Source organism: Peromyscus eremicus, chromosome 14 (assembly GCF_949786415.1).
Source record: "Peromyscus eremicus chromosome 14, PerEre_H2_v1, whole genome shotgun sequence".
Lineage (NCBI taxonomy): Eukaryota > Metazoa > Chordata > Mammalia > Rodentia > Cricetidae > Peromyscus > Peromyscus eremicus.
In genome coordinates this window covers 35,362,470-35,380,949 of record NC_081430.1, presented here as the reverse complement: position 1 = coordinate 35,380,949, position 18,480 = coordinate 35,362,470, and the positions used below count along the sequence as shown (strand labels likewise).

Genomic DNA, 18,480 nt, shown 5'->3' with positions numbered 1-18,480 from the left:
AAGTGTTGTGAAGTTGTACTCCCAGTAAATATCGGAGACAGCTTCTCCAGGGAAGAAGCCAACACTAGCTGCCTATTGGAGTACATCACCTCATAACTCTTAGATTTTATTTTATTTTTATTATTTAAAACAATTTTTTAATTAAATACATTTTTATTATATTCCTCTCCTCCCCTAAGTACTTCCAGATCTTCTGTCTGTGCCCGGAAACACACAACTTTAAGTTCTTTCTCAATAAATAAACAAAAACTTAATACAACCACAGAACTCCCCCAAAATCAAGAAAACAAAATAAAACAACCCCTCCCCAAAAAAATCCCACTGAACTATAAACAAATAAAAGCATACAAAAAAATGTGGAGTCCATTATTTATTCTCCTGAATATAAGGCATGTCCTGAAGTAATTGATACACCCAGTGTCACTCATTTGGAGAAAACTGATTTTTCCCTCTCCAGCAAGTATAAACAATTTCGGTTGTTTAGCTTTTGCTCCAGTAGCTAGGTTTCCATTCTTCAATCATTGTTTTAAAAATATAAAAAAAAATAAAATGTAAGAAGATGAAACAAAAACTGTCATAGTGAAGTCGGACAAGACAAACCAACAGAAGAAAATACTGCTTGAGTGACCAAGAACTTGAGACTAGATAGCCCAGAGACCCAGGGTAAACCACATAAAACTGGTCTAAAAACAGAAAAAAATTAGTGATAAAATGACTCCTACTGATGATCTGTTATACTCATAGTTCAGTGCCTTATTCAACCATCACATATCTTTTCTAATGACTGAGCAAAGTTCAGTAATTTATTGAACTAATAAGATAAACGTCATTATTAATTCTACCTGAATTTATTAATATCACGATTTTCCCAGTGATATTCATAGTCAGTTTTCAAACTGCACCCTTAAACTTCTATACTTCCCTCCATGGTAACAATCAGAAAGATTCTATCCCTTGTCAGAAAGAAAATACTTGTGAACACTTGCCAAAGCTGGCCTGAACAGTGAAGTCAGTATCTGAAGATTTTGTACTATCTGATCCTTTAACTACTTGTATTCATTAACTCTGCACGTAATTATTCTTCGCTTACTGAGAAACGGCATTTAAACACAAATTTAATCTATCTGCCTCTATGTCGTCAAGTGCATATGCTCTATAAAAGCTTTGTTGGTCAGAAACTGTTAATCTATTACTTGACACAAGTGTGTGTGTGTGTGTGTGTATGTGTGTGTGTGTGTGTGATGTAATTTTAATACAGAACCCCCATTTTAAAACCTCATCTGAAGTTATCCACCAAAAGTTAATATTCTTTTTTAATTAAAAGAAATATTTGAAGTGTGGGTGTTTTGCCTGCATGTAGGTCTCTTCACCATGTGTGTACCTTCTGCCAGTGGAGGCCAGAAGAGTGCGCAGAACCGCATAGAGCTGGAGTTGCAGGAGCTTGTGAGCTGCCATGGGAATGCTCAGAGTTGAACACCACTTCTCTGCTTTGAATGCAGAAAATATGAAATAATGTCAACATAGTCATGCAGGAAGAACAGGAAGAAGTTTTACATAATTTTCTTTTTCAGGAAAACCAAGCCTTGACATTTTTCCTGATATCTACATGCCATTAACACTTTCAAATATATTAAACCAAATTCACCCCAAAAGTACACAATAAAAAAGATTTTTTTAACATGGGATAAAATAGTAGCCAGAATAATAATGAAACTTTGCAAACATGCAACAAAGCTTTTTAAACAGAGATACTTTTTTTTTCTCAAAGTGAATGTAATTGTTTGAATACATTGCAATTCATTCATCCCTTCCATGGTAAAATACATAAAATTCAGTGTTGCATTACTGTTTCTGCTACATACATGAAATTTGCCAGCAAGGACATATTTTTATAAAGGCTTGAACTGTCAAATATGACATATTCTTTGAACTGGATACCTAAACATTTTATTTCTATAATCTTCCTTTTCCTAGAAAATGTAACTATCTCTAAGATTTTAATCTTGATGTTGTGAATAAATCTACTGTGATCTATATATTTTAATTTGAAGTTAGAAATGAGTGTATAAATAGAACTATGTGATAAATGATTCTTGTAAAAAACCAACCAGTTCAAAAATAGTCCATATCTTCTCAGTAGACAACTACAATAAAAACTAAAAACAAGCAACTAGAGCGATGCCAGTGGGCATGCCAACGTGGATGGGGAAAGCCCACAAAGCCTCAACCCTACACAAATACTGCAGGCAACTGAGGAAAGCTGGGAGCAGGAAAGGTGGTCTTCTCAGGGGAAGAGCATACAAAGTGGTTGCCCAAGGACAAATGAACAGTACTGGAAACATGCATACAAATAACATGATGCATTCTGAGCAGGTTATATTTAGGAATATATATTTGTGCGTATACACACACACATACACACACACACACACACACACACACATATTGCTTTTGCATGCAAAAGCAGTTATCAAAAGAAGAGGACATAAATGTGAAAAAGAGTGGAAGGGGTATATGAGAAGGTGTGAAGGTAGAAAAGAGAAGAAATTTAATTGTATTATAATCTCAAAACAAAAATAAGCAAGCAACTATGCCTTAGAGGAGCTTTCTAAGACTATAGTATCTCTCTGCCCCACTGAAGTGGACTCCCAATAATCACAAAGTTACAAATAAATATTAAAAAACACTTTGCATGTAACAAGAGTTTTGTCAGAAAGTATTTATATCATACCAATGATTCCCTGATTCAATTCTATAGAATGTCTAATACTCATGCTAGGTTTCTATAGAAAGAAATCAGCTTGCTACATTTAATGGCCAATGATATCATCAATAGTTATAAAAGTCAGTGAAACTAATGAATGTTCAAATCATCTAACTTTTATTATCATCCCACTAATTCAATATCTTGAAGGAATGAAATAATCCTGTAAGGAATTGCTCTAGGTATAGAAAGCCCTTTTGGCAAAGTAGGGCTTTTTACTTTTAAATATAATTTTTTACTTTTAAATATAAACTTTATATTGGCTCCTAACTACAGATAAAGAGAATTTATTGAGTGAACATAATTGTATAGTTTAAGGAAAACTTAATAATTTCATGAAACTGTTCATTTTCACATAGCTAAGGGAACCTAAATACTCCTAAAGCTGTTGCTTGCACATTCTTTCCAATGAAAATTTTGATTCCAACTTTCAATGTTTAAATCAAGTGATTCCAACTTCCAAGTTAAATCCCACATGTAGGGAATCTTACCTAACCCTTAGTGGACTCCTCATTCTTACATCACTTCATCATACAAAGCATAAGAATACAGTTTCCTTGTCTTCTTCATGGCCACCTTGCAAGTCCTGCATTGTCCTCCATACGCACTATTAGCTGACCTTCTGTCCCTACTTCCTCTCACGCCCTATTCAAAATTAAATTCTGAGTAATTGAACATAATTCTGCAAGAAAAGACTAGACTATTGTGGGTAGTTAATTATTATACAAAAATTCCCCAGCTAAAACACTTCTCACTTTCCTTCTGTCTAAAATTAAAATGATTGGCCAACAGAAATCTAGGAAACACTATATTCAAGTACTTATAATACATAAAATAAAAATCTAGTCTAATGACAGACCACTACATTATTTCAACAAAGTATGGTTCTTTTGTCAAAAGTGAAACCCGTTTGTTTGTGTGGAACTAAACAAGACTCTCAGAGCTGGTTTAGGATGACACTTTGTTCCTGTTGCCATCAGCAAAGACAGCATCCCATAATGAAAGAGAGATGTGGTTGGGGAAACTGTGATTTATTCTATCATTGATTCTGAATCAAGTAAGGGTCTGCATCTGAGGTCACCCAAAATACTTACATCTCCACCTCTTTGCAGTCATCTCCCAGATAGCTTCATACTTAATATTCTAACTTCAGTAGTTTCTTATTTCAAAGCATAGAAAATAGTTCCTTCTGCCCATCAAAATTCCTACCTAAGCTGAAAATTTGGTTCAGAGTGTTTGCTCTTTAGCCCACCCTTTTGCTTTCTCTTCAGTGATACAGGTTATTTGGGATATTTTTTAGAGACAGCTTTGTACAGTCTTAATTATCATGAATAAATAATAATAATAAACAGAAAACAGTATTAAAAATAAAATCTATTAATTAAGACTTCACAAAATATTTCCCTTACAAAGTTGTAAAGACTCTGTCTACTAGGCTGCAATAATATTATCTTAAACTAGAGTTGTTTATTGAATTACTGTTTCTTTGGAAATACCAAATTAATATTCTATTTGAAATTTTTTTCAGGACATCCAGTTGTTTCTATTTATTCTTTTTTATAGTATTTTTATTTTATAATTTACTTAATTTCACATATCAGCCATGGATTCCCCCATCCTCCTTCCTCCCACTCCCCAGTCCTCACCCCCAATCCACCCCCCACTCCCACAACCATTGAATACATTGGTTACATTTTACTACCTAAAGTATTAATTTTTTTTCTGGAAGAAAGAGGTAGCTTGAAGACTAAGAAGATAATTCTAAATTGTCTCCTTCAAAAGTAAATAATTAAAATTATCTACTCATGCTTATTTTGTTATCATAGCTGGAATTTATAAATGAAGGCTACATGATATCATTCATCTGATCTCTCAATACTCATTCACTGAACCTCTGTGCTCACCAAGTGTAAATACTGGAAATTCAAAGACTTCTCACTAGATTCAAATTTATGAGTTTGTGCTCATAAATAGCATCAAGTTTTAAATGTAGAATTTCAAAGTAAAATCACAGCAGGAAGTAAAAAGATGAGTACAAAAATATGAGGAACCTATGCAGTGTACCTGCAAAGCATCAAAGCATTTTGACAGGCTAGGGCATGGTTCTCTTCTTGGCTTCCAAAATATATACTGAAAATATAACTGATTCATACCTTAAGATGCTTCTCAAAGAGTTGTACTGTGTGCTTAGAGGGAGCTGAGGGAGTATCTTTCTGCACAATAAAACCACTCTAATGAATTGTTCATATTTGTAGCTAATTTTTGAAGGCATTCGAGGTCCTGGGATAGAAGGTGACATTGCCATTGATGATGTATCAATAGCTGAAGGAGAATGTGCAAAACAAGACCTGACAACTAAGAGTAAGTGTCTCTCCCGTTGAATGTCACGTGATGTGATGTGGAAATGACCTAACAGCTATGACAGTAACATGTTTCCATTTCATACAAAAAGTTGCGTTTTTGTTAAAACTTTCTTATTTCTGACTATAAATCATCTAAGGTATGCTTAAGTCAAGTGATTAAATGCCATTGTTGCCATATTTGCAGTAACATAAAATTTGAGTAATTTCTACATAATTCTATGTATACTAATTTAGCATTATGATTTTAAAAACAGATTTAAAATATATTTATTTATGCTATTTTTTCAGGGGTTTGGAAAACTTTTATTAAAATATTTGGCAAATCTATACACTTAATACTCACATAACCAAGCCATTTTTAATTCCAAATAGTTGAAATATGCTGTTTTTTAATGCAGTTACATGGAAATTTTGAATGTATATTCTGTAGTCCTATTTTTTCTGATATAGTTTACTTCATGTGTACTCTACAATCTTGTTAAATCGTTTTGTTTTCATCTGAAGAACAGCTTAAATGTTATACTTTAACGTTATCTTTAAATTTCTATTTTCTATTTCAGGCTTTTTTTTTTTTTCTTTTTTTTCCCAAGACAGAGTTTCTCTGTGTAGTTTTGGCGCCTGTCCTGGAGCTCACTCTGTAGACCAGGCTGGCCTGGAACTCACAGAGATCCACCTGGCTCCGCCTCCCTAGTGCTGGGATTAAAGGCATGTGCCACCACTGTCTGGCTTCAGGCTCATTCTTAAATAAACATGAAATAAGATTTTAAAAGTACTAGAAATACATGTTGACTTGGTCTTTAAATCTTCATCTCATAATATTCATTTGAAACATATATTCAGAATCATTTTTTTGGAATGCATTTCAGCTGCAGGATTTCCTTAGACCTGTCTGGAAACTTTAATTCTGTGGTCACACAATGAAGAAGTAATCAAGCCAAATTTACACAAATAACTCATCAATAATGTAGCATACTCAAAGGTTTGAAACTCTATGTTGCTCAAGTCTGGAGTTCACCAGAGCCTTTTTAACTCAGCATATTTATAGAAAAAATATTACAGTCTAGATATTGAAAGTCAACTATACAATTACAGCTTAATGTATCGAATTGACTATATTATTTAGCATTGTAAAAAAACAAAACAAAAACAAAAACCAATAGGCCATGGTTGCCTGTTATGGTGCTTAATATTTAAAATATACACTTAGTAAAAACTGTCTGGATTTTCACTGCAGAAAAGATTCTGCTGCACCCACATGAACCCAATTTGCCCAGAACACAGAAAAAAAAAACACATATTTTTTTTTTCTTCAGAGACTGAGATTTCTTTTGGCTTTCAGAACACTGATCAATGATGCTTTCTTTACCTTACACTAAATGAAGTCATATCCATATTGCATACAAATTTTACATCTTTATCAAAATTAATTAGCTTTGATAAGTTGAATTAAACTTTCTAAACGGGGAGAACAAGAAGAGAAAGCAGAAGTGATGAGAACAGTCACAGGGAAATGACTGTGAAAGCCGGACATGCTTTCAACGTGGGACTCTAGAATATTCTCCTGTCCGGGTTTTCAAATTAGTAAATAGAATAATATGTGTCTGCCATATAACTGTCTATCCAGGCTGCTTTCCCCTTTCTGCTTGCCTGAGAAATAAAGCTGATGTGTAATTCAAAACCCCTTTTTTTCCCAAGATTATTTTTCCATGTGTTGAATTTATTTTTTCAAAAGAGCTCTCTAAGTAACTACGTGGAATGTTTATGTCCTTAATGTCAGCTCTGGGCACTTATCTTCCTTGTCTCTAGATTCCGTGGATGGTGCTGTTGGGATCTTAGTTCATTTATGGCTCTTTCCAGTCATCATCCTCATCTCTATCTTGAGTCCTCGAAGGTGACCTTACCCTGGCAGAGGCAATCAATGATTCACCAGGCACTGGCGTGAAGAAAGAGTCTTTGTAAATGGACGCTGAAAAAAAAAAAAAAAAACTACCAAAGATTCCTCCACTGACTACTGACTCAAAAGTTAATAATAAAAACAACATTTTTTAAGCACTGGGGATAAAAAAAAAAAGACATCATGGAAATATAACTTATTCCAAACTACATATAGAAGATAATCTTGGCCTGGGTACGGAAGAGACCTTCAGGTGCTTTTGTGGCTAAAAGGATTACAGCTTCATCTGGTTGAACTCTGGAAAAAGAAAAAAAAAAGTAAAGAAAGAAAAAAGAAGAAGAAAAAAAGAGCTATAGAAATCCTCGTCAAAGCACAAAGTCATGGCTGGTTTTGTTTCAAATGAATAGTTTGCTTGTTACCATGGAAACCTAATGGCCTGCCAACAAAAACCTCACTGTAAACAGGGTACGTGGAGAGCTGGCATTTATTTTCCTTTCAAGAAGGTTTTATGTAGAGAATTAAATAAATGTAGGCCCTTTTACCTTTGGCTGTTACCCTTCATTGAAAATACTCCAAACTCAGAATTATTTAGAGGTTTCATGTTCCTCCCCACCCCACTTTTACTGTTGTTTGTTTTTGTTGTTGTTGTTGTTGCTGTTTGTCGTTTTTTTTGTTTTTTGTTGTTCTTTTTTTCTTTTCCTCCCTCCCATGGCTAAGCTAGGTAACTGTATGATGTCTCTTTTTGCATGCACTACTATCCAGGACAGTAAACCTGGGCTTACATATTACACAGGCTTATCGGAGTTTGCTTGCGGCCACTTGAACACCCAAACTACGTCATCTGTTCCTATGAAGAAACCAAACCACCATCTTTTATAAATTGCCATGGAAACCAAGTGCCTTCAATGAAACAAGCCTGAATAATTTTCAACTCAGAAGCTTGCACCGCTAACAAAGGCTTGTGTAAAACTATTTTGTAAACAGACGACACAGCCTAAGTGTGCACATTACAGGCAAGACGCCCCAGCCGCTTCTGAAGAAGAAAGGACCCGCTACTGCGTAAGCCCATGTAGACAAGATCATTTGTTTCACCTCCCAGACAGCCATGGCCTTTCGGCTTATTGTCCACGGAAAGGAACTTCCCTTGAGACCAGTCATGGGAGCAACACTTTTTTCTTCCGGGTTATTAGATGGGTCAACCAGAGCAAAAGGTTGCTGTGATAATACTTAGCGCAGAAGGTGGTAAGACACAGAAGTGATTTTTTTTTTTTTTACTCTAACCTCCATCTGAAATGAAATTGGCCCTGCCTGTAGAGGGAACATGGAAATGTTTGAGATTGCCGTGCATAAGAACTCTGCCGCGGAACTGGGCCTGAAAAACCTGGCTTTATTCTAAACTCTGAGGGTAATATGCCTCTGCCCTTTAGTCAGACTCTGTGCAAATTGTGAAATATTATTTTATTATTTTAACAAGATTAAAAAAAAAACACTTTTACAAAAAAACAAAAACCTGTAAAAATGATTTTGAGCTACCTGAGGACAAACCACACCTTTAACCAGCCAGTTTTCCAATGCATTGTAAATTTCACTTACACCTGTTGGTTATGAAAATTTGAAGATCTTTTTCCTTAAATTATCTCAGCTTTTAACTTCATTTAAAAAGACTTTTGTCTAAAGAAGAATATTACTATGATCTGTTCTTTTCACACCCCAGGATTTAAAAAATACTGATTATGCAAGTAATTGGGATCTAAGTATTAAATTGCAGTATTTGCAAATATTAATATAAAAAGCACAACAAAATGTAGTAGAAAATGACAAAGCTTGATTTTTTTAAGACAACTGTAGAAATGTTTGTGCAAATTCAATAATTCAACTTAAAATATAATTTTACAGCTTTGTTCAATAAAGGCTCTTTCCAGGTAAGGTATAATAAGCAGTATGTGTGTTTGTTGGACAATATTCAATTATCACTAAAATGAGATTAGTTATGCAATTTACTGGTTCTGTTATCTTGGGATAAATCTTCAGCGCTTCATACACAATTAGGGTCCACAGGAAGAAATTTTAATAGGAACACCCGATACACTCTCCTTTATCTGTAATACATGTAAAAAAAAAAATGTTTACCTCTATAGGTAAAATGCAAGTTGAAATTTAATGTATAATTTCATAGTCAGTTTAAAAGGGGACATATCAGAAGACCTAGGTAGTGATAGCATCAAGCTAACTCACATCCTTTAAACTGAACAGAAGAAACAAATGATTATCATAATTTCTTTGACTTAATTAGTCATATTGAAAATTTTTCAAAAGTTCAAAGTCATTCATTCTATCAAACCAAAGATTTCAAGAAAGTGATTTCTGGGGCATGTAACATCTGAAAAATCTGCAATTGCCTGTATTTCCATTGTATCGCAACTAACCAACCACATCTTTTCATTATCCAAGATTAGTAAAACAGAATTTTATTTTATTTTGTTATGTTTTTTGCATTCTCTTTGCCAGGACACCAATAGTATCTTTTGATTTAAAGAGAGGCTTAATTTGTCATCTTCTTTCAATTATCTTTAAGTTGATTTGAATAACGCTTTCTCAAAGAAACTTACAGAAAAAAGACCCCAAATTTCAGATTACTTGAAAACATGCATATCCTTTCAAGAAAAATAACTACGTTTGTTTCTTCTAAGCTATCCCAAGCCAACAAGCAGCTAGAAGTAAAAGTTTGAATTGTATCATTAAGCATTTATCAAATAACTAAAATCTTTCCTAAACATTCCCATTGTAAGAAAACACACTTCCAAAGTTCATGAGAACTGGCTGGTACTTCAAAATCCATTCTGATTAAACTTCTAAGAAGTTGCCGATGACTGTGAAGAACAGGGGGCAATCAGAGGTGAAAGCAAACAGACCACTGGGATGGTAATAAAACGAATTTCTCACATGAGATCGACATCATTTAAACAAACCAACCAACAGAATCAGTATTTCGACTTCAGATCAAATGCTCAGTTGCTGTCATTGAAAGTAAATGGCTAAAAATGTGGAAACTTTAAAAATGATTTGGGTACATGGACTGGAAATTTTGTGAAATCACCTTTTCTTTAATTGAACTAATGATCACGGAACCCTTAAAACACCCCCTTATCGACTGCTTGCCCATTCCTAACATTGCCATGTCTACGAGAAACTGGACACAACAGCTTCCCTGCACCATCTTGGTAGTGTGTCAGCCTATAATGGAGAGAAGCCAGTTTGAGCTAATTTTTTTTTTAAATGAAGAAGCATCTAGCAATCAGGTTTTTGTTTTCTGGGAGAGACAACATACCATGTAATCTCCAATTATTGACACTAACTAATCCCCATTAATCAGAAGCAGTACCACTTTCATCAGTTCAAAGACGTTTCTTTACATGTTAACATTTCTACAATTGGGCCTATTTTGATTATAATTAGCAGTATTTCTATGTAGTGATATGAAGGTCCACCCAAGAGCTGAGAGGACCTGGGTATGAATATTCACCACATTCACTATAGTTGCCAGAAGTGCCAAACAATGCCAAATATGATCTTCTTTCCTTCAAATCTAAAAGTGAGAAAAAATATAACCAAATCACAATCATAGATTGTATAAATAATCATGGACTATGCAGGTTATAGCCTAATTTCCTTTGCTTTTTTAAAACATCAGAGTCTTCTTAGATGCTTTACATCTATCCCTACCCTTGCTTTTCCATTTCCTATCTATTTTCCTACCATCTGTTCTTATAGTTCCACTGTGGATCATATGTATTCCTGATCTACTGTGGTCCTTGGTTCCATGTGACTTGTTATACTCAACAGATGAGGAGTTTGGCCCATGATTACATTTAAGAGAACTGACAGATGCATAGTTACAATGTGAGGCAACAGATTTTGACACTAATGGCCCTTCATTTCATGTTTCCCACAGAACTGACTCGGCAGAGCAATGGATTATATCTAAAATAGAACCTAGTCCGTTATACCATGTAATATACAATGAAAATAATTCCATTCTTTACTTTCATACTTGGAAATATGATGAAATAAATTACAGCTGTACTAATTTTTCACCAAACATGAAATTTTATTTTAAGTACTTTATAATAATAAACTTATCTACCAACAAAATGTGTAATTTAAAGAATAATCCATTTAGTTCTGTACTTAAGACTATAAACCTAAAAAAATAAAATGATTATTTTTCATAATCATTTTAATTTTATGTTTTTATTGGTAATTTTAAAGTTGGCAACAGACTGATCTGATTTTGGTAAACTTTTCAAATGATTCTCCTAAATACGTGTTCTTTATCACAAAACTTTTTTTTTAATGTGCCTTTCAAATACCAGGGCCACTCGATAGATATTTAAACTGGCAAAAATTTACCTCCCCTTAAAAAAATTCTGGTTGTTGACTACTTGCACTGTTTCAGCTGTGTCTCAACAAAGCAGAAGGCACACTCTTCTTGCAACTGGGCAGTTGATGTCAATGAGGAGTTATTGCATTTTCTGTGAAAACAATAAAATCATAGGGTTCAATCCCAAGCTATTTCTTTTCCTACAACTTTCCCTTTGTGGCTCACCCATTTAATTCATTTTCTTACTGTTACTTTTAGAAGTATGTATGTCATTTTCTACTCTGTCTTAGGAGAAAAGCTACTACAAAACTGATTTTTTTCTCAAAGCTAATTTGAAAAGTTGGCTGAATATTCACAGTACATAAACATAGAGTCGTATATGTTATTACACGAGCAAAGAAAGATATAAAAGCTTAACACTATAATGTGAAGTATGTCAACTAGGAACAGTCCCTAGTAGATTAATGTCTACTTGGAAATAAAAGAGAGATATAAAGATAAAGCTTCCACACATTTCTATATGGATTACTTCATGAGCACTTGTTCATTTAAAGCTCAATAAATTTATGAGTAGTGCTTTCACTACCCTGAACCCATGTGAGAATTTCAAACAGGAATCCAAAATTTGGAGTAAGGCTGAGGTTAAACTCCGGGTAGAAACTGCAATAGTTTTCTCAAGGATATATTTACAGCTGAATAAATTTAATTTCAATTGTACTAATTTTCATTGAGTTGATCTGAAATGTATTCTTATTTTTCAATAAAATGATGGGAAATTCTATGAGTAGGGATGAGCTTGGTAGTTTTGCTTGTTTTTGTAAGGCTCTTCACTGTTGCCCTGGGTTTCCAGGCTATCATTTTTGTTTCTTGAGTCTCACCAGTATATTTAAATGTATAAGTTTAATCAAATATGCATTGTGTTAAATTTATATGCAAATGAGTTACATTGGAGACCATAAAGTTTAGATTTCACTTAATTGACATTTTGATATTTTTCTTCTTCCGAATAGTTTCAGATAGCTGTATGTTATTTTACTTTGGATTTTTTTTTCAATAAATGACATTATGTTAAATACTCTATTAGTGTTCGGGAAAATTTTCTGCTGTCAATAAGCAATTAACTTAAAAAAACAACAAAAATGATATTTAGAACCACAATTAAAATGAAAGTGTCATCATTTCTTTCATGATTAAGGAGCTTTTATAGACTCACCATCACAGTGAGCATAATTAGACCATCAAGACTTGTGTTGATTTTTACATTCTTCATGAGAGATTGTTTACATGATTGTGATAAACTCACAGACACTAAAATCTTCCTGAACAAATGTGATTTAAGAATTATGGTATGGAGGCAGGCGAATCTCTGTGAGTTCGAGGCCAGCCTGGTCTACAAAGTGAGTTCCAGGACACCCAAGACTACACACTGAGAAACAAAAACAAAAAAATTATGATGTGGTGTAGTACCTAGGCGTCTGTACTAGACATGAAATGATCACAGCTTGATGATGCCATGATTCCGGTTGCACTAATCTCAGATTGATGATGCCAACCTTATTCAGAGAGGTTTTTGGTTTTTTTTTCAATCACATGTTTGTTCACAAGGACACTGTCAGCTAAATGTGAGTCTTCCCAAGGAAACAAATACAGAGTTCCACAATGATCAGTGGGAATTAAGGTGTAAGTGGAATTCTGAAAACTAGCACTAGTCTTTACTGTCTATTCGGCTTATTTTTTCCTCTATCTTTGCCGTTATGCCTCAAAGTAAACCCTTGAGCAATAAGAAATAGAGAGATAATTATCATTTAAACCCATTAATTGTGTTTGAAAATCAACTCCCTCCCAATGGTTCCTTCACTATGTGTTAAATAACTCTGCATTCTTCAGGAGCCACTTCAATTTTACTCATTTTGTAGAACTAATCCATTTTTTTATTTCCCTAAGATATTAGGAAGTTATTCCAAGTTTTATTTATTTTTATTTCCCAGAAGAAACAGTAACCTTGTTTATGTCAAGGCTGCCCATCCATGTTTTTCTATATTTAATAGGAATGAGGTAATATAGCATGATTTATTGCTGATTAAGTTATATTTGAACTAAACTCAAAAGGCTAGGAAATATACAGAACTTTTATCTTTTAATATGAAATCATTGAAATTTCATAAACAGAAAGTAAGTTCTGTGTATTAGGAAAAAAAAAAGAAACAGGAAATCCAATTGTTGCAAAAGTTTTGTTTTCAACACAAATATCTGTTATTTCTTAATTTAACAGGCAACAATAATTTTTTCCTTTTTTTTTTTTTTGATATAAGATCTCATGTAGCCCAGGCTGGACTCAAACTCACTGTGTAGCTGAGACACACTTTGAACTCTGGATCTTCCAGCATCTGAATACCCAAAAGGGGGTAGTTTGCATGTTAAAAGTTTTTTTAAGAAATAAAAATTAAATTAAATTAAATTATAGTCATGTACCAGAAGGCTCAGCTCAGTTTTTCATAGTCCAAGCACAAATGTTAATATTTCTTTGCAAAGAAAACTCACAAAGTTAACCTAAAGAAAATTGGACTAATATAACATGTTTACAGTAAAAGCCCAAATTAAACATGGAAGTAATGCTTTATAGCATCTCTTCTTTCTACTATAGTTTATTAATCGTAGATTAAGTGATTTTTTTGCTTGCTTGTTTAATGTTCCAAAGACATACAAGTTTCATCTTAATTCAAAGTTTATTTCTTTCCATATCTTTTGCAGTATAAATGTCCTGGTCTCCAATCACCTAGTAAACTTGAATATGCTATGCAGGAAGCATTTTCAGACATGTTTGATAATTTAAATTACAAAACAATATTATAAAAATAATATACTATAACTCAGGCATGGAGGTTCACACATGAAGTCTCAATTCTTAGGAAGCTAAGCACAGGAAGATCACCACATTTCAGCACATTTCAGGTCGCAGTGAACTAGCAAGTTCCAGGCCAGCCTGAACTACGGAGTGAGATCTCGTCTCAAACAAAAACCAAACCAAAAAATCTATATATGGAAAATAATAAATGGTACAAAATGAGAAACAAATAGTAAAAATCAAAACAGTACTGAGCAGAGATAGCTAATGATCTTCTAAATTTGTTTCTGTTTGGAATTATATAGCTGAATTCACTGGAAAACGTAATTTAGCGCATTCAATTTATTACTTAGTAATTCAATGAACTCAATGACAGAATGGTATGATGCTATTATGTAGCAATAGTGCAGCACTTAATTGTTAAGTAAGCAGTGCGAGTGTTTTGTGTGTTAAAATTTGCTAATGAAATAAATGTGCATCTTTTGTTTTTTGTTGATTAAGTTTTCGTGACAATATATAAATTATTTCAATGGAACTTTGCAAGTGCCCCAAAGGCCTTTACAATATTGAGGAACTGAAGATACTAAATGGCACCAGTTCTGATTATGCAACCTCCACGTAGCTTGTAATTCCTTACTCACCAGTCCATTCCTCTGCCCTCAGCAGTGATTTCTCTGTTTTGTCTTCTTTCAAGTTTTCAAACACTCTCACAGACAAATTAGTTCCCACTAATTGAGTGTAGCAGTTGTCCATCCATGCAGTCTTTTTAGTTGAGAACCAGAATGAGAAAACAGTAGATTTTCTGGCAAGAGCTAAGAAACAAGGAGTAGAAGTATAAGAAGAAAAAAGACAGGCAATGCCCCAGACAGTGTTCATTCCATAGTTGTCCCAAGGACGGTTGAGACTGTATATCCAGTTCAGACAGTGTAGCTAGAGTAAGAGGCACACAAGGTCATCAGGTGTCTGACGATGCTCAAACAACAGCATGGTGAGGCTTGTGGTGTAGAAATAAACAGTAGTTCTCAGAGAGACGAAGACAAAGAAAGGCTATGGTTAATGTTTCTTACAAGGAACCAAAGCACAGTATCCACATCAGTAGAAGGGAGAAAAAGAAAAATTTCACAACCAAATACTTTTGAATAGGGGCACATGAACTAGAAAATGAAAACAGAGTGTTAATGAGTTAAATAAGCCTTTAAAGGATTTTAATAAGCATACTTGCGAATATTTGACCACATGTACATGTTTCTCTTTCCTTACGCCCACTGTAAGTTCAGCCTAGCTGCTCTGCAGACCTTCCCCTTCCTATGTGAATTCACAACAAGCTGTAGGCTAGTCTAGAGTACATTTTCCTTTAATATGTCCTTCGTCAAGCAAGTTCACATTGCAAATTAAGAGTATGAACTAGTTCGCATTGTTCATACTCTTCACCAATTTCTCATATGACTTTCTATTTTTATGCTCCCACAACTCTGCCTCTCCTCTATGAAATAGAGATACTAGCAACAGTGTAATATGGTGTTCCAGATAACTGATGGTAGGTAGAGGACAGTGGTCTTTGTAAAGCACTTTAACAGCTTTGGGGAGCTAAGGATGCCAAAACATTGACGAACATTACTATCTCTTAATGTGCTGCTGGTTTTTGAAGAAATGGTGTAGTACTGAAAAACACCTTGCACACATGTTATTTTGGAAACGAGCCTTTTGAATTATTTCCAATTTCTCCAATAGGATTCCTTACTCAGACACACATGCTATTTACATGATTTGCCATATTCAAAGTGTGCATCTCCAGATGCATCATTTCATCTACCGTAATCGCTAAAGACTACTCACTCATTAGCTCTGTGAATATGCGTACAAGGAATGACGTGCCCTTTTTCCAGCCTATGCTTCTCATGACATCTTGAGCACAATTTCATTTGAGAACCAAGATTTAAAAGAACAGTGTGAAATAAACATGATTCTATGTTATTATTCAGTGTGCCTCTATGCAATAGCAAATCTGAGTTACTGACTAAAAACAATAAACATTTGCTTTTGTTATAGTAGCAAGATACTACCAGTTATGACAGGCAGTTATATTTCAGAAATGGCAAGTTGTAAACAAAAACTGAATTTTAGGATTAATGAAGTAATGGGGCAGGAGAGAAGTCTCAGCAATTAAGAGGGTTTGCTCTTCTTCCAGAGGACCCAAGTTCAGTTACCAACACCCACTGGACAGCTAACAACTGCCTACAATTCTAGCTCCAAAAGATCCAATTCCCTCTTCTAGTCTCTGTAGGTATCTACACATACAAAGAATTCACTCAGACAGACAGACAGACAGACAGACAGACAGACACACACACACACACACACACACACACACACACGTACGCACATACAAAAAACTTAAAATAATAAAAATAAAGCTTTAAGAAATTAATGAAATATGGCACTATGTATAAATTGACCAGTCAATTTATTTGAACTTGAAAGGAAACCTTTATGGCTCAGAATGCAGTTGGACTCCTATTTTAATGTTAACTGTAATCTCTGGGGAGAATCCTTGAAAATTAAGACCCCATGGTTTTAGCAGAAGGGAGATTTTGATTTTATAGAGTTGGAGGAAAGGGAGGAGCTGTGCTTAAAAAAAAAACAATTGGCATATTTAATTCTGACACTCTCATATTGGGCTAATGAAGCTAGGTAGATCCTTGAAATTCATTGACCTGTCAACCTAGCACAAAGTTATGTGCATCAGGTTAGTGAGAATCACTGTGGTGGTAAATTGGAAAGGAAATATAATGATGGAAAGTGATTGAGGAAAGACAATGTATGCCTTTGGCTCCAACATGCATGTGCTCCTACACATACGTTTACACTTTCACACACACACACACACACACACACACACACACACACACACACACACTAACAAGTTCATACATTGCATACATAAACACAGCACTTACTCAAATGTTCAATAAAAATAATTCTGAGCTGTGTGATGTACAGTTTGAGAATCATTAGATTCTCTACTGATTATGATTTTAACCCCAATAGCTGTATGACCTTGACTAGATAGTATAAAACGTGTTCCCTAAGTTGGGGCAGTGATTACACTTGCAATCCAAGTAATTGGAAGTATGAGGCAGGAGGACTGCTGTGAGGACAAGGCATACCCAGTCGTATATCTAGTTAAATAAAGTGTCCCCTAGATCTTGTTTATTGTGGAAGCATCTTCTCTTCCCTCATCTATAATTGGGGAGAAGATGTTCTAGGAAATCCATACATGTAAACCAGGACTGGCATGTAACAAGTATTCACACAAGTGTCTGCTCGCCTATGAAAATGTTTCCATAGTATTTACCCCCTCAATGACACGCTGATTAAATGGAGCATACTCACCAAATATTTACAGTGATCTTTGACTTTTATATAAGGACATAATAACGAAGTCATATTTACATTTTAAATAATTCCCCTGAAAATTATTTTCACAAATGATCTTTATTTGATGTTCCTTTTTTACATTAAATATAGACAATGAATTTTCCATGATATTTTAATGAGTCAAATATCTTAATATCTTTTCTTAACACTACATGAATTACATTAGCCCCTAAATGAAGTAAATTCTCTGACAATTATAAGGGCTTTTTGAGTAGTTGTGTTTATTTTAAGAAAACTTTAAGATTAATTTAGAAAATCTAAACTATTTTTTATAAATAACGACAAGCTAGGAAATAACATTTATTACGTGTTTATTTTGTACATAAATGTTGACCTCTTTTAAAATAGCCCTTGGGGGTCATAATTATTTTCACCTGTAGTTAGTAGCAAGTAATACAAAGTCCCCACACTCATTTTATCTACTTGTTCCAAATGATGTCCTGCAAAACTGCAACAAATTGTCACAGCTGCACCCCTGACATTGGTCAAAGCAATTACTCCTATTCCCAAGTGTTGGTTAAGCATCTGTGGGCATATTGTGTGTGCGTGAGCGTGCGTGCGTGCGTGCGTGCGTGTGTGTGTGTGTGTGTGTGTGTGTGTGTGTGTGTTTTGCTATATTATCACTTCTGTAGAGTCAGATGCCCATTACTATGGTCAAAACACAGTATTTCGACCACATAGATCTCTTTCATGCTACCTTTCTGGAATCCACTGCCTTTTCATTTTGCCATTGCAAGAACATATAGAAATGACACAACATAATGTTTACATTGCAGCGTGTTTCTTCCCTTAGTA

The 18,480-nt window shown here is 34.4% G+C and overlaps 1 protein-coding gene across 1 annotated transcript in view; it reads left to right on the top strand.

Annotated features, from left to right (window-relative positions):
• Positions 1–12,595, top strand: part of Mdga2 (MAM domain containing glycosylphosphatidylinositol anchor 2) — a 656,085-nt gene extending 643,490 nt beyond the window's left edge. Inside the window, exons 13-14 of the mRNA XM_059279883.1 lie at positions 5,020–5,125; positions 6,934–12,595. Of these exons, the coding sequence (XP_059135866.1) occupies positions 5,020–5,125; positions 6,934–7,022 (195 nt within the window). The 3' untranslated portion in view covers positions 7,023–12,595. The remainder of the gene's footprint in view (positions 1–5,019; positions 5,126–6,933) is intronic.
• Positions 12,596–18,480: the final 5,885 nt, after the last annotated feature.